This window comes from Limulus polyphemus, unplaced genomic scaffold, assembly GCF_000517525.1.
Source record: "Limulus polyphemus unplaced genomic scaffold, Limulus_polyphemus-2.1.2 Scaffold400, whole genome shotgun sequence".
In the NCBI taxonomy this organism is placed as follows: Eukaryota; Metazoa; Arthropoda; class Merostomata; order Xiphosura; family Limulidae; genus Limulus; species Limulus polyphemus.
This window is the reverse complement of record NW_013666010.1, coordinates 94,949-111,548: the sequence shown is the minus strand read 5'-3', so window position 1 is coordinate 111,548 and position 16,600 is coordinate 94,949. Positions and strand designations below refer to the sequence as shown.

Here is a 16,600-nt window from a genome sequence, read left to right as displayed (position 1 = left end):
GTAATTGACACGATATATTTATTGGACCTCAAAATCTGTAATTGACACGATATATTTATTGGACCTCCAAATCTGTAATTGACACGATATATTTATTGGATCTCCAAATCTCTAATTGACACGATATATTTATTGGACCTCCAAATTTCTAATTGACACGATATATTTATTGGACCTCCAAATCTCTAATTGACACGATATATTTATTGGACCTCCAAATCTCTAATTGACACGATATATTTATTGGACCTCCAAATCTCTAATTGACACGATATATTTATTGGACCTCCAAATCTGTAATTGACACGATATATTTATTGGACCTCCAAATCTCTAATTGACACGATATGTTTAGTGATTTTGTTTGTCATACTTTATACCCATTGCCATTGAAAATCTTGGTGGATTTAAATAACATCTTTGGAAAATTTGTATGTACGTAACAATTTGTACAGTACCATGTTTAATCTAACATTACAGATTTACACAGACAATAAAGTTAGTCAGTCATTAATATGTTACCTACAAAATAGACCAAGCTATAAAAAAGGTTCAGCCACATAAAAGGCCAAGTTAAAAAAGGTTCAGCCACATAAAAGGCCAAGTTAAAAAAGGTTCAGCCACATAAAAGGCCAAGTTAAAAAAGCGAATCAACCACCCAATAATTTGATTTTAATGAAAAATCCAAGTTAAGAAAACAGATCAGCCACTTAAATTATTTCAATGGAAAAAAGATACAATAATAAATCAGCCACCCAAAGATTTGATTTCAATGAAAAATCCAAGTTAAGAAAACAGATCAGCCACTTAAATTATTTCAATTATTTCAATGGAAAAAAGATACAATAATAAATCAGCCACCCAAAGATTTGATTTCAATGAAAAAGCCAGGTTAAGAAAACAGATCAATCAATTAAAGATTCTATTTTAATGAAATAAATAACAAGTTACAAAAAATTAAAAACTTATCTCCTGTTGACGCAACACAGAGAGCCCATTGTGTAAATATGTACTTCATAACAAGCAAAACAAAAATCCTTAAAGATTTTGTTTCAATGAAAAATGTCAATAAGAAAAAAAAAAACTAAGCCACTTAAATATGTGACGTGTACATACAAAGTAGATGAAGGTAAAGGGGAAAGGAATGTCAGAATACAAGCGTATTTTATTTATTTATTTATATATTTTATCATTCCTAAAGTCTGGAGTAGCTAACTTACAACAATATGTGGAGTTCGATATGGAGAAGTATTTTTATTACTTATTTATTACCAACAGAAAAACTGCAAAACACAAAATGTGAAACCGCAATTTTGCACGTATCTCTGCATGGATCCAATAAACCTTCAGGCCAAATTTGGTGAAGATCCATCAACAGGGGGCGAAGTAATGGTAAAAATGCAAAAACGGCTATAAAAACCACAAAACGCAAAATACAAAACTGAAAATTTGTATGGATCTCTCCATGGACTCAGTGACCCTCCACAAAAAATTTGGTGAGAGATCCACCCACAGGAGGTGAGGTAGTGGTAAAAAACACAAAAACGCCCATAAAAATTGCAAAATACAAAATGTGAAACCCGCAAATTTGCATATATCTTCGAATGGACCCAACAAAATTTGGTGAAGATCCATCTAAAGGGAGCGATGTAGTGATAAAGAAACTCCCATAAAAACTGCAAAATGCAAAATTGAAAGTTTGTGTGTACCTCCGCATGGACCTAATGAACATCCATACCAATTTTGGTGAAGATCCATCCACACCCTGCGAAGTAGTTACATGAACATATAACAGACAATGCTATTATATTTATACAGATCATTCTACGAGTACCAAAATTGTTATTTTATTACGTTTTCGACAGGTTTATTTTATTTGATACGCAAGAAATTATTTTAAATTTAATGATACTTTGTACAACAAAATGCATGGTATTATCAAGTGGTCACTAGCTCTAGACGTTGCACATTCCTTTGTATGCGTAATATTATGACAAGTAACTGCATACAAGTCCCTTTCATATACACCATTCCAGTAATCACGTAGTTGGCTGGAAATTTACAGCTGTCATATAACTATACTTAAACTTATTTATTACCACAACATCCTCAGTTTCGGTTTAGAGTAGAAAATGGGCAAAGATATAAATTACCATTTCTAAATAATCAAGTTTTAAAGTTATAATTTATTCTAACGTATGTGTCAATAACTGTTAAAAACAACAACACAGTAACCTTATAGTTAAATTAGTAATTATAGCATCAAAAATAACAAGCTCAGAAGTTTTTGTACAAGAAGACTCTGGAAAACAAAATTTTAGTAAATTTCTTTATAATTTGTAACCACAGATACAGAAATTTAGTAACTCTGGATAATTATCATCTCACGATCCCAAAGCTTACTTTGTTACAAGTTCTACCATCTTTGAGAGATAAGGTTTTAAAATATGTAGAAATATCAGAAGACTCATGCTGAAGATGTATACATAAAAACAAGTCAGATTAATAAACTTTTGTATATTTTCTGCGAAATTATTATTTTCAGATCCAAAGACTGTAGTCGACCAGTGGCATTGCGGTAAGTATGCGGACTTATAACGCTAAAAACCGGATTTTAATACCCATGGTAGACATAGCTTTGTGCTTAACAAACAATACAAAGATTTTATCCCAAAAGGCTAGTATGCATCCTTTCTCAACAGCATTGTTGTCCAATGTTATGACTTGTCTGTACCGTCGCCAGATGGCTGCAGAATAGAGTGAACAAAAATGTTAAATTCAGTAGTATAAATAATGCAAAAATATGAAATAAGCATTTAATATCCTGTTTTCTAGTATTCTTTTGACATCAGCTGATTAATCAACGATGAATCACAGTGCTCATTGTAAAAATTGACTTTATATCCATGTGAATGCAGTCATTGAAGTAACAGAATGTTTAAATATAAAGGACTTAATTTTTGTAAGTTTTAAAAATTTGGGAAGTTATCTAACTGCAAAAGTATGTTTTCAAACATATAGAAAACCGTTATACACCCGACAATTTAACGTTAAGTTTTCTATTTCTAGTAAGTAGGTCACATGAAAGTAAATGAGACCAAAAGAACGAGTCAGTTAAGTTGCTCTCATCTGGTGGCAATAACCTTAACTCGAAGTAAATGAACTTACCTATAGGTTTTGGAGAGTTTTTCTTTGTGGAAGTAAATAGTTGCATAGTCTAAAATAGAAAATGTTTTAGACAAAATTAGCGGTTTGCACATTTAACGTCACACTTAAACCAATAAGGGTGTCCTAGAAATTTATAAACATGATCGTGATCATCACAATAATCAAATCTTATATAATAACAAGTGTTTGAAATCTCCATTCATTTATAGATAACAATTAATACTGACTGGCTCTTCTCCCATCTGTTATAATCAGTTCTTCTAAATGAACAGTATACCTTTTCAAGTTTTTCTCAGGTTCTAATATAGTTATGAGTTGTCTACATATTGAATCAAAAGTATAAGTATGTTCTTGCTCTTCAGTCTGAAAAACGACCTCTTTTATTTAAAAGTGTAAACAAGCAAGTAAAGGAAACAAATTACCATTTTCAAAAACAGAGCTGAATCCTGAAGGTTTAATATATGACTGCTATGACGAAACATGCGCAATTGTTATGAATATAAAAATAAGAGAATAAACTGTAAAAGTGAACTAATATCCTTAGTAGAAAAAATAAACAAAAACCTACATAATCAGTTGGACAAGATGAAGCAATTGCGCATCTGCAATTGGTCATTTCTCTAACTTCAAACCATTGAGAAAAAACGTTTCTTGATGGATGATATCCAGCAGTTATGAAGGAGGACAAAGTAGAAGTTTGATACACATGATTTCAGCCACTGCTAACAACAACTCCAGAAGACATGCTTTATCATCTGACTGAACATCTGTTGTTAACCACTACAGTATTTTAAAGACAATTATTGGTGCAGTCGACGATAGGGACGAGCTCATTGCCTATAGACAGCTCTTGGTATTTCAACAATTAAAGGTGATAGCCAATTCATTGCTATAGCGTCATTTGAAGTAATGGTGTATCGTATCAGGGCCTTTAATATGGTGTCGCTAAAAAGTGTACTCCAAAATGTTACGAATAATATCATCAAAATAAAGATCCTTGAGCGGCTGATCAAAACTTCACACTCTGGCGCTGCAGAAAACACGAAACTCATTTTGTGTTATCTTTTACTCGCCAAATCAGTTCTGACATATTGCTCAGCATGTTAATAATATTATCTTGCAACCTTTTCTGTGAGTCAGTACAAAATAAATTTGGGCCATGACATTTTTGTGTCAGCTCATATGTTTTGGTCTAGTCTTCAGCTACTTTTCTTTGTGTGTTAACCACATTTTAAAGGCACAATTAGTGGCATCCGCTTATTGAAGGGAACAGAGTATTTCGACTTTATGATATTCCATTCAGTGCTGAATGTATGTAGCTATTTTGTGTAACATAAGAAAGATGATGCACCTATCACGCTATAAATATGGATAATCACTACCTTTGTGGCCACATCGTCAATTTGTGAGGACATAGTCAACCTACTTCACATTTGAAATTGTTTTTTTATGGGTTATCTAATTGACTTGGGCTGTGTGCTTATTCTGTTTATGGGGAAAAACAACAACACATAATTAAAATAAAAAAAAAGAAAAGAAACTTTTAATTCTCATGCAATAATATTGTGATATATTCAGGTAAAACTGAAAAAACATTAGAGCAATAGGATAGGTCTGCTTAATATGAGGATATTCGGTCCAGTTATATATTACGAAGTAGTGTTATATCTCTGAGTAACTGAGCTGTGAGAATGAATGAAATAGAGAAACTGTACACAAATTGAAAAACGAAATGATAAATCTTTATTGAAACTGACATGACACAAACACAGTGTTTTTACTTGTTTTATTCACACGATGCGATCGCTTTTATTGGATCTAATTTCTTCAAATGACTAGGCTGAATCCATGTACTAAACGGACTAAATATACACGTTCATTACTTTGAAATAAACGTCGCATTTACTCCCAACGACTGACGCTTCATATGACTAGTCATTCTCATTCAAACATAGGTGAGGCTGTAACCTCGAGATGTTAACTGAATTGAGGGACACTGCTGTCGGCATCCTTGCACAACGTGCAGGATTGCAGCAATACCACCACGAGCAAGACACGTGTTATTTACTCGAGAATAACAAAAACGAAGACAACCAGAACAAGATGAACCTAAAAGTTTTTTCGAACACGTGTTAGGTGAAACTTGCACATAACACAGAATAAATGATAAGTTCAGTATAGATATGATAATACAAGAAGATAGAAGTGCATGGTATATCTATATACCACAACACGCACTTTCACGTAGCGTTTGTTCCTCTGTAAATAACAAACTTTTGATTACAGCACATTCGTGTATTTTACAGATTAGGATAAGGCAAATTATTAACTGGATGTGGAGTGATCTCTTACTCAGATAAAGCTACGTTGACAAAATTTCAATCAGCTTAATGGAAAGGTTGAGCTCTAGTTGCTGATTAAACTGGTCACCTCAAGTTTATAGAGCATTAATTATTCTACAAATTAATTGTCAAAAGTTTTGAAATCACTTATAATACATTACTAACCAATAATAAAATATTTGTTTCTAGTGTGTCTTTTGCACTAAAAAAATGAACTTGTTATTAATCCCAGATTTCATACTGATAATGACTAGATTATTTAATTATAGTATTTTGGCACTTTTGTATAAAGTTAAAATCATAAATAATATTCAACTTTAAACTGGTACACAATTAAAAACATTTTATTTAAGCCTATCTATGGCCTTCAAAAAGTTGACGACTCTACATATTTCGACGTTACAATGGTAGACCGATTTATTATTATTTGAAACGTAACGTTGGTCAAAACCTGTGGACGTGCTACGAACAGTAGTAATGAATAAAAGTACTAATTCTGTTTATTATAAAGTATGACAACATCTGGAAAATGTAAGTCAAACATGTGAAAACGTATGGATCAAACGTACGTTTGCTTTTTCGTAGAGTACTAATAAAAACGAAATTATACACGGGTAGCTTGTCCTATAATTGAGACATCATACGATCTGCCGATAGCCTAACAAATTAACTAGCACACGGCCAATGTGTCCAAATGAGCTCAGTATTTGGAACTTTAAGGTCAATAGCTTGTATAGACTTAAGCCTTATACAACATCCCAAATAATATACAAGGTGTCCAGAAATTAAACAGATCTTCGAAACACAAACAATTTTGTTGACATAGAGTTTCAATTTTTTTAGAGCGTTTGTTTTTATGTCAAGATTTTAAGTGTCCTTTTCTTTCCTGACACGGCTCTAAGGTTCAGCTGTTAATGGATCTTTTTTAGTTGAAAATTTTGCCATATTCGTAGCAAAGTCAGTAAAGACGTGTCGTTACCAGGAGATGCATCTGTGTACAAGTAAACAAAAACTTTTCAAAAAATGAAATAAATGTAGTGATGGATAATATCAATCCTTCTAAAACAAGATAGTAGGGATGTCATTGTAGTAGAATGTTAACAAACAAAAACAGGATAAATTAAACTTAATTGTGATCGAATAGTAATATGTATATATTAGTATATGTTAATTCTTGCGTGAGCTATAATGTAGGGATGATGCAAATTCCATTCCTGCTATCTTGTTTGTATTATTTTTACGTGGTTGATATTAGCCATCCCTACATTTATTTCTTTTTTTAAAGTTTTTCTTTTTTTATGCAGTGTTTCAATAGACATAGGAAAGTTGTATTTACCACCAAGTTCTAAATACAACGAGACTCCAACTGTAATATTTATTGTATATCTATTATTGGCTGGTAATTCCTGTTGCACTCTGTACTTAAGTTTCTTGAAGGAACACCAAATTTCTGTAAGAAAGCAAACTTCAAGGGGTAATGATAACATTGTTTACACTAAAATTCAGATTTTTTTATAAGTATTACTAGTTAATGATACTTATAAAAGCGTATACTCCGTTTGAAACTATGTCACCTCAGTGAAATTGGCTGACACCATTGCTTTGTTTTGAGCTATCGTGTAATAATAAAAAAGAAGAAATAAGATATTCAAACTTTTTGCTATATTTCCAGACGTTGCGACTAAGTCATTACAGATATTTTATAAAAGGAAACACTGTATTGTAAAGTTCTGATGACCCATTGAGGAGATATTTAAAATATCAAATCAATGAACAATCCGAACCATCCCTACATAAGTAGTGCTACCGCCTGCCTGATAACCAAGAGTTTAATATTCACTCCACCTACGAAGAGAGCCATCTGTCAGTGGCAAGTTTGTGGGCTTATGAGGTTGTAGTGGTCAGAAAACAAACAACTTATTGCGTAGATTTTTATTTAACAACAAACAATCAGATAAAATTCTACTCAGAAGTCGTTGGTTATATAAAAAATGGTTCAAGGATTTCTTTGACGTCACTTTGACCTGATTCTCTTTGGTACAGAAGTTTTTTGTTGTTTTTTTCTGCATAGAACGTCCTTCTACGTTTGAAGGTTGCTCTTCTAGTGTATCGGTAACATGCCTTGCTCTTTGCACAATACGGTTACCTCCGAACTTCTTGATGTTCAAAAACTATAACTTATATTTACCTAATTAACTAAGCCTTGTGCAGTTTTCTTGAAACATATTAAGTTGTGTTCTATGATGTCAAACTTTGACCTTTTATTTACAGCTACATATTACAGTTCAAATAGCATACCAGACTTTGTAGCACATTGTAAAAACATTTCTCAATCAAATGGCTACATTGAATTTTTATGTAAAAAATACTGAAAAAACGAAAATAGTTTTCGAGGCTGAAACGCTACTTTCAGATGGGAACGAAGATAGTGACGCAAAAATTAAAACTAGAACTATAAAAATTGGAACACTAGAGATAAGATTTTATCGTTATAAGGTGAGTAAAACCAATACATAAGTATTAAAAAAAGCTAGTAAAATCAATATGTATGAATAAAGAACAAGCATGTAAAATACAAATGTACTTCTCACATCAACACATGAAAGCAAAAGGTCTTCAACTGGTACAAAAGAGAAAAGTAATTCATAGATAAGAATCAGTTGGAATGAAATAAAACTTGGAAACATCCAAACACACATAGATACATATAAATATCTTGAAAACTGGTAGTTTCGTAGTTCTGGAATAAAGAACGTGTAGTTTACCATGAATTCTTTCACAAGTCAGTAGATAGATTGATGGGCTATCTGCACTAGCCGTCCTTAATTTAGTAGTGAAACACTAGAGGGAAGGCACCTAGTAAACACCCCCCACTGCATACTCCTGGGCTACTCTTTTGCCAACGAATAGTAGGATTGCCCATGACATTATAACGCCCCATCCGCTGAAAGATTGAGTATGTTTGTTGGTACGGGGAATCGATAGGGAGCGCCCTAACCACTTGACCATTCTAGGCCTAGATAGATTAGTCTTACTACTTATAATTTTATAAATGTGAACCTTTCCATTATGTATGCCATTTTAGTGAAAAACATAAATTAGTCGCTAAAGAGATAACAATATATATTGCTACAGATCTTTAATTAAACTGTACACAATATTAATATTGCGTTTGTCTTTGAAAGTATGTTTTTATGTTGGTTGATCTTTCATATTCAAACTGAAAAATAACTTTTAAATTAGATATTTCTCAAATACTAAATTGTTCACACACACGAAAATATACGTATTGAGCATTCGTATCATGAGAGTCAAAAATGTGAATAGCGTGTAAGATATTTTTCTAACAGAATAGTTGTGTACATGGGATGAGAGTAGCCCAATGGTTGGCGTTCCAGACTGACGACATGCGAGCCGTGCGTTTGAGTTCCGTTACAACCATTAAAAAAAAAAAATCCCGTTCCTCGTTTTGTGGCCATGAATGTGTTATAAGGGTAACGGTCAAATATCAGTATTCGGTCAAACAAGAGAAGCTAAAAAATAGTTAGCTTCTAGATAGCTTGTGAATATCCAAAAGAAAACAAACTTGTGTAAACAAAATGCGAACGATAATGGATTCTTAATTAATTTAAAAACTATAAAAGTTATAATTACTTACAAATAAATATCTTTATCCAAAGCGAATGTCTGTACTACATGCCCTAAACGAAAACTTTCCAACTTCCCGATCTATGATCACAACGAAACTTTCAGGAAATATTGGGTATGTTCCTAGAAGCTTGCTAAAACCCATTACGTTATCATTTTCAATTTTATTTTACAATTGTAAGTTATTACATTTTTTTCCTTTGCTAAGTACTGCTTTAGAGCCACATTTTATAAATCGTTAATAATCTTCTGGAACAAACGAAAACGTTTCAAAATAAAGGAAAATATTAGAAAATATAGAACATAAAAACATATAACATACTTTACGGGAAATTCTACAGACTTAAAAGTTTTGTTGAAGTTACTCAAGGACTATCTGCGCTAGCCGTTCTGAATTTTAAAGTGATAGACTAGAGGGAGGCCAGCTGGTCAACACCACCCACCGTACTCATGTTCCGAAAGTGAGAAGTACGTTTTTTTTTTGTTTTTTGTTTGCAGTAACAGAGCGCGGACCATGGACCAACAGTTAGACACACAAGTTACTGAAGTCAGTTATCGTACACCTTTAAAGGCCGCGCACAGCATGTACTTGTGACAAAGAATACTTCAAAACAATGTTCAACATCATAATTAAAAAATTTATATTTTCTAGTGAATCAAAAACAGCTGGTAATTACGGACTGAGAAAATTAGCAAAGTTTTTCTTCTTGTTGAAACTAAGTATGGAGTTTTATAATGAATATTCATTCACGATGAAGGTTTAAATAGTTTTGAATAATCGTTTCTAGAGTTAATAAGAAAATTGAGTTTGTTCTTGTTGCAAATATGTTTTGTAGTTTTAAAAAATTATTACAAAGATTTTATTTTTTGATAATGGGCATACAAATTATAGTTGTGCATGGATTCAAAAGTAGAAACATTTTATTCAAATGAAATACGTTACTGAAAGCTGGTCTTCAAGTCCTTTTTGGAGAACAATGAAAAAGATCTTATTTTGTACAAAAAGAATGAACAAAAACTTTCACAACTGAGAACTACATAAGAATTCAGATCTAATACTTGGTAGCAATGTTAAGTTTCTGCTGGATATATGTCTAACAAACTGTGAAAAAAAATTATTTTCTCTGTAATCAAGGAAAAAAAATAACATTAAAAAAGGACTCAACAGAATTTTCAGGTCTTGGAATTAATATTAGAATAAACTTTGTTCCTGAACATACAACTGAAGTCCATTCTGAAAAATGTTTTATTTACTAACATTATTTATACAACAGTTCATAACTTGGTATTAAACTCAAAGTAATTCTGCAGATTTTTTTCAGTCTTTTTTTTTGGAAGGACCAAAAAACTGGTTATGTGAGAAGGAGATGAAAAAATCCTAAATATAAAACAAGAGAATACACTGTACAAGATTGTAATGCTTCTAATTAAGCCAAGTTTGATAGTGCAGCTAACTGTAAAGGTTATTTGTACAAGTTTTTTGAGTAAGACTGTATGACAGAATGCCCGTCTTACACATAAGGATGAAGTGCGAGTACAAAAATAGGTTTTAAAATTAAAATTAATGTTAAAGACTTCGTTGAAACTCAAGACACAACCTTAAGTTTAAACCTATAGACAAAAACATGCCATACATTTCAAACTGTATTTTTTTACGAATTTGAAAGCTTTACTTTACAGAAAGAATGGAAAAAAAATGTTTTACTCATAAAAACTACATGGACATTTAGAGTTTGATAGAAAAACTCAAATTCTGTGCTGAAAAACTGGAAGATTTTATTTTCTGTAAGATTGACAAATATTTCTTAAAAAGACTTAAAGTACAAGTTAGTTCATACTTTATTGGTTTCTGATGACGTACAAGTGAACAAGTTTGTTAACTTGTCAACAACACACTGTACCACATCAGGATGAACAAAAGAATTGAGAACATCTTTTAAGGGAACTTCTATGTTCGAGCTACTACACGAAAGGCCTTCTAAACCTTTTTTGTCTTTATTATTGGCACAGCACACATTTTGGAATTCAGTGAATGTGAGACTAGGCACCTTTGTTATCCAGGCATATTCTGAAGTAACATCTTGGTATGAACCAGTTGCTCCTGTTTCATGAAGTCTCCTTTTCTTTTCACAACTTCCATCCGAACCTACTTGCTGTGTCATATCAGACGTAAATATGTTCTTTTCTCTCTGGTTACAAAGATTATTCAAAACTATACGAATATAATGTAAAGTTTCTTCAGGTGAAACAAGTTCCTGAAAGTAAAAAAAACATAATTATAAATCAACATTTGCAAGAACATTTATGTAAATGAGGTATCTTTTTATTCTCTTCACTATAAAATTAGACACATGTTAGAGTTCATACACTTATCTAAATAAGAAATTAAAGGACTTTTCCAAAACATTTGAAGACTCAATAACCAGATTTTGAGGATCTGAGATAATTCTTTTGGCTAATACCAACTTTAGATGGACCAGTAAAAAATAATTAATAGTAAAAACTGTTCTAGTACCAGATATTATGAACTGCAGTTTATGTAAAGTGTTATTTTGATGGTAATTATAAATATGGTGAAAAGACATGCTTTTTAAACTTTTACAGCCTTCAAAATAGAATGACAAAGGTACCTGTAAATGCAATTACAAAAAATATTAATTACATTTTTATTAAATCTATTGCAATGATTAAAGTTTTTATGATAAGTGCATATTTTTATGACTTGTGATTTAATCTATGTTTACAGTCTGTAGAAAAGTCATGAATATTTGAGGAATTTAATTAGACTTTCATATAGTTTTATGGTAAAAATCCAAGCCCTTCGCATGTAAAAGCAGCAGCAAAAAAGATTTAGGCCAAAGGAACATTTTCTTAAAATGTTATACATTTATCTCCTACATAACATATTTAATTCCAATATAATAAAAAAGTTCTTTATCTTCAGTACAGTTGAGTTTGGCCACATGAAATTTCTGGATAGAATATAAAAGCATATTTTACTAGATTCATAATGCAGAATAAAATTGGCATGCCATTTTCAATTCTACCAAACTATTATTACTTTATTTAAATTGTTGATATCAATTTTTTAACAAACATTATCAAATTTGTGAATAAAATGGACTCACTTCAGTAGGATTTATCCATTCCATTTCATCAGGTTGATACACTGGGATCAAAGCTGTCATCAATGTCCGGACAACAGCTTCATTCAATCTTGATTCCTCATCACTGGGCTGTTATAAAAATAAATATCTCAATACTCTAAATGTATTTATACTAAAAAAATACCAAGCATAGAAATGTCCTATGATATAAATTTAAATACCATGTTACAAGTATTATACTGATACATTGTTATTTGTTCTTCCCAGATAAACTACTTTCAAAAAATAAAGAACTATGAAAAGATGTAAAAATGAATACAAGAAATACTAATAACATTGAATCTTCTAAAAGATCCCTTTTAACAGTATAACCAGTTCCTCGAAAACCAATAACCTACTTTGACAAGCACAGCCAATATTAGATGGGTCCTAATCAACACATTCACAGTTAATAACATAACAGGGATAAAAAAAATACATTGAAAAGTAAATACAAACTAAAATCAGAAATATATAGAACAAAGTTTAGATCAAAATTCATATTGAAATTCTCTCTGGAATTTCTTCCTCGTTATTAGCCACGGCGTAGCAGCTCACAGAATGGCTCCGAGTTTTTTAAGTACAAACTTTTAGCACATAGCTCCGTCATCTCTTGACTGATTTGAGATATAATTACAGTTTTGGACTCAAGTTGTCAAACCTTTTCAAGTGATGTATGTGACCCTGCCCAAGGCTTCTTAGATTAATTTACTCTAATCCTGCCTAAAAAATTTCAATTTGAGGGTAGGCAGGTAGAGATCCTGGTGAGTAATAAAATTGAATCAGATACTGGATATACACGTACATGCGCCCCCATGCTTGGTATTGCTGGTGCACAAAATATAGTTAATAAAAAGGAAAAAAAGGTCTTGTAAATTAATTTACTCTAATCCTGCGTAAAATAATTTCAAGTGCCACGTTTATTGAGGATTCCCTCTTGTTTCTATCTGTAATGGGTTTCAATTTACTCTCAAAAAAACCTTGTAAAATATATGTTTTTTCATTTGCAATTTACTAAATGTCAAGCATCAGTGCATGAAGATAAATACATTGACAAAACAATTAGAAACATCCGTTAATATTTTGGTTTCAAAAAACAAAATAGCTAGGATATTTATGAGAAACTTTTTATTTCCATAAATATTAATAATCAGCAAAAAATTAAACTTTGTTGTAATAAAAATTTAGTTTCTTTTTCAAAAACTGTATTTTCAAACAAAGTTTTAACAATTGCATCCAATCCACACTTTATCAATTTCCAAATATAAGATTATATTACATGTTCTAGCCATCGAGCATGTTCAAAAATTACCAGATTTTGTACGTCACAGGAGAACAAAAATAGCTTGTTATACCATACTAACATAATACTGGAAAAACAAACTAAAATTGAATATATTAAAAATCTGGCATTTAACTATAATTTGAAATACATAAAAGAATGTTATGTATTATTTCATCAACCCTAACTGCCTAAATCCCTTCAACATGGTCTAGAGGACTTTTACACACAAAAAGGAATAAAATTAAGTAAAAGATATGAAAATATAAAGGTCTAGTACACTGAATAACAGTATTGAAAATACTCAATAATCCAAAGCCTGTAATATATCACATGACATATGACACATTTCTGAAACAAGGCACAGTAGTTAGAGTAATCCAATCTCCAAGAACAGGATAGGTACATGACTTTAAGCTATTACAAAACTAAGTTTGATTATCACAATGTCTGCAACCTGAGTTAAGACTTTTGGCTGATCCTGTGAGCCTAAGTACACAGCACTGTTGCTGTAGACCTAATATTTAAGGACCACAGGAATGATTTTAAAAAAATTAATACTACCTCAATAAACATCAAAACTGCACAACTTTAGAGAACTCCTACATATAAAAAACAAACAAACCTGACTTGGCAAATACATAGACAGCATTACAATTTTGTCATATAAAAATTGAAACAAAAACATGACTAAATACACACAAACACACACAATAATTGGAAATGAGAATAATTAATCAAAACAACCACAAAAAGGTAGACAAGTTTAGATAAAAGTGAACAGAATACAAACTTTCTAGAATGAATATTAACTGATGTAAACAAGTAATATGAGAATGAAAAACAAAATAACTTTATAAGAATGCATAAACATCATTTAAAAGAGTAAAAGCATAAAAGATCTATATTCAACATGTGTATAAATAACCCACACATATCCTAAAAACAATTTTAGTAGTACAGAAAAACAACCTGTCAATTATATTCAGGTTCAATTAATGTAGTTGAGGAATGGCATTTAAAAGAAAACTAACTGGAATATAATTATGAATAATCAGTAAAGATCTGCAAGTCTCTGTGAAAGATCAGATAAGTATGAAGACCTAAACAAATGATTGGGAAGATACTATAATCATCTCTATAGTAGTTCCAAAAATGCATACAGGAAAGCAGATTAACATCATTAAGGAATCACTTATACTATTGAATATAATTATATCTTACTATAACACTATTAATTCATACCAGCTCGATCCATGTATTGACACTGATAGAGGGTTCTAGGCACTCTACAAAATGCCACCACAACTTTGGCACAAACAAAACTTCGCCAGGCTCTAATGTGATGATATAGGGATGAGCATTCTGCAATGATTAAATTATATACTGTATGTGAAATATATGAAACAATACGAAAACTGAACATAACACTGAAAGCATCATCAAAAGCTCTTGATGAACATCATGAGATAAAATCCTACTGAATTATTGTATATGGGTTTACATGTCTGAAATGGAAATCACAAAACACACATGTAGGGTTGATATCCTAACAAAACTTTTATTACAAATAAAAATTAGTTTTATGTCTTACTATATCAAATTATTTGTGTGTAAAATATTTCTAGTATTTTCCATTTTATAATGTTTTTATGGTAACCCAAGCCATATTTAAAAACTAGAAGTAATAATTGTATTACTACCATATACTTAAGATACATTAATTAAATTTTCTGTAGATCATACGTGTATATTTTCATATGTATACAATTCAAACGTATCTGTTTAAACTTTTCATCACAATTTTAATGAAAAAGTGGACAAACACAAAAAAGGATTTCATGATATCTTTAATATATATTTTTAAGTATCTTACAGTAGTACATCCAAAGAATTAGTACAAGTCCTATGTGGTCTGTTTTCTGTCATATCCACATGCACACTTAATAGCTTTACAAGTTACTATTCAGGAGGTGCAAAGATAGTTTCATTTAAGTCTAGTAACAAATAAATATACTTTTGAGCAAATACAGAACTTAGTCAGTTTTTGTTTCTAACTCCTCTAGATGACAGTGGAAACATTTACAGTATACTGTACATTATTCACACACAGTACATCCATGTGTATGTCTCACTCATAGCCCCCTTAGATGAGAATTAATCTTTTAGCTTTGATAAAGCTTAGAAATCAAAGCAACTTAAAAAATACAGTACTTTATGTGAATACACACAGAAAATATTTCAGTGATTCTGAAAATGAGAAAATTTGTTTACATTTTTGATTTTCAGTTACTTTTTAAGTTCATATGTTATGTTTGTCTCCAAACAAACCTCTATAACCAACATTTCGAGTGTAAATTTAGGCTGACATGTAATTTAAGTAACACCAATCACCCTCAATAATTTGTGACAAACCACTTGCCTCAAATCTTGACTAAAGATTTACTGTCCATTGACTAGATGTAATATTTTCCTCTGACTTTGTTGGTTATTAAACTGATCTCTATATTATTTTAACTAGTAGTAATACAAAGTTTATTATTTTTCATGAAAATAAATTTAAGAATTAATGAAAACAAATCAACAGTATAACGTGGATAATTCAACTATTGTATTTATCAATTAATATAAATTTATGACAAGAAGCTGCTCCAACCAGTAAAAACTGAAACATCTGAACACAAATTATAAATGAAAACATAAATGTTTATACTAAATAGCTTAAATCTCATAACATTATACATTTATATATATTTATTATATTGACCTTTCAGCTGTGCCTAGCTAAAAATACATAAGTTGCAAGATGTTGCACACATGCACTCATGTTACTGTATCCAATAACATAAAACTGATCTTTGATCTGTACAAAGTATCTTGTCTTGGCTGTGTTTTAGTAGACTAGTATATTGTAAAATACAGTCACATTTCAATTATTATACATAACATATGTATATAGATTATTGCTATTTCAAAATAAGTTCTTAAACTTATTTTTCGTAAAATATAGAACA

At 31.0% G+C, this 16,600-nt stretch overlaps 1 protein-coding gene across 1 annotated transcript in view; it reads right to left on the bottom strand.

Moving 5' to 3' along the window:
* Positions 1 to 10,386: 10,386 nt before the first annotated feature.
* Positions 10,387 to 16,600, bottom strand: part of LOC106457975 (HSPB1-associated protein 1-like) — a 22,969-nt gene continuing 16,755 nt past the window's right edge. Inside the window, exons 5-7 of the mRNA XM_022384080.1 lie at positions 14,832 to 14,951; positions 12,287 to 12,394; positions 10,387 to 11,413 (exon numbers count right to left, since the gene is read on the bottom strand). Coding sequence (XP_022239788.1) covers positions 10,991 to 11,413; positions 12,287 to 12,394; positions 14,832 to 14,951 — 651 coding nt within the window. The 3' untranslated portion in view covers positions 10,387 to 10,990. The remainder of the gene's footprint in view (positions 11,414 to 12,286; positions 12,395 to 14,831; positions 14,952 to 16,600) is intronic.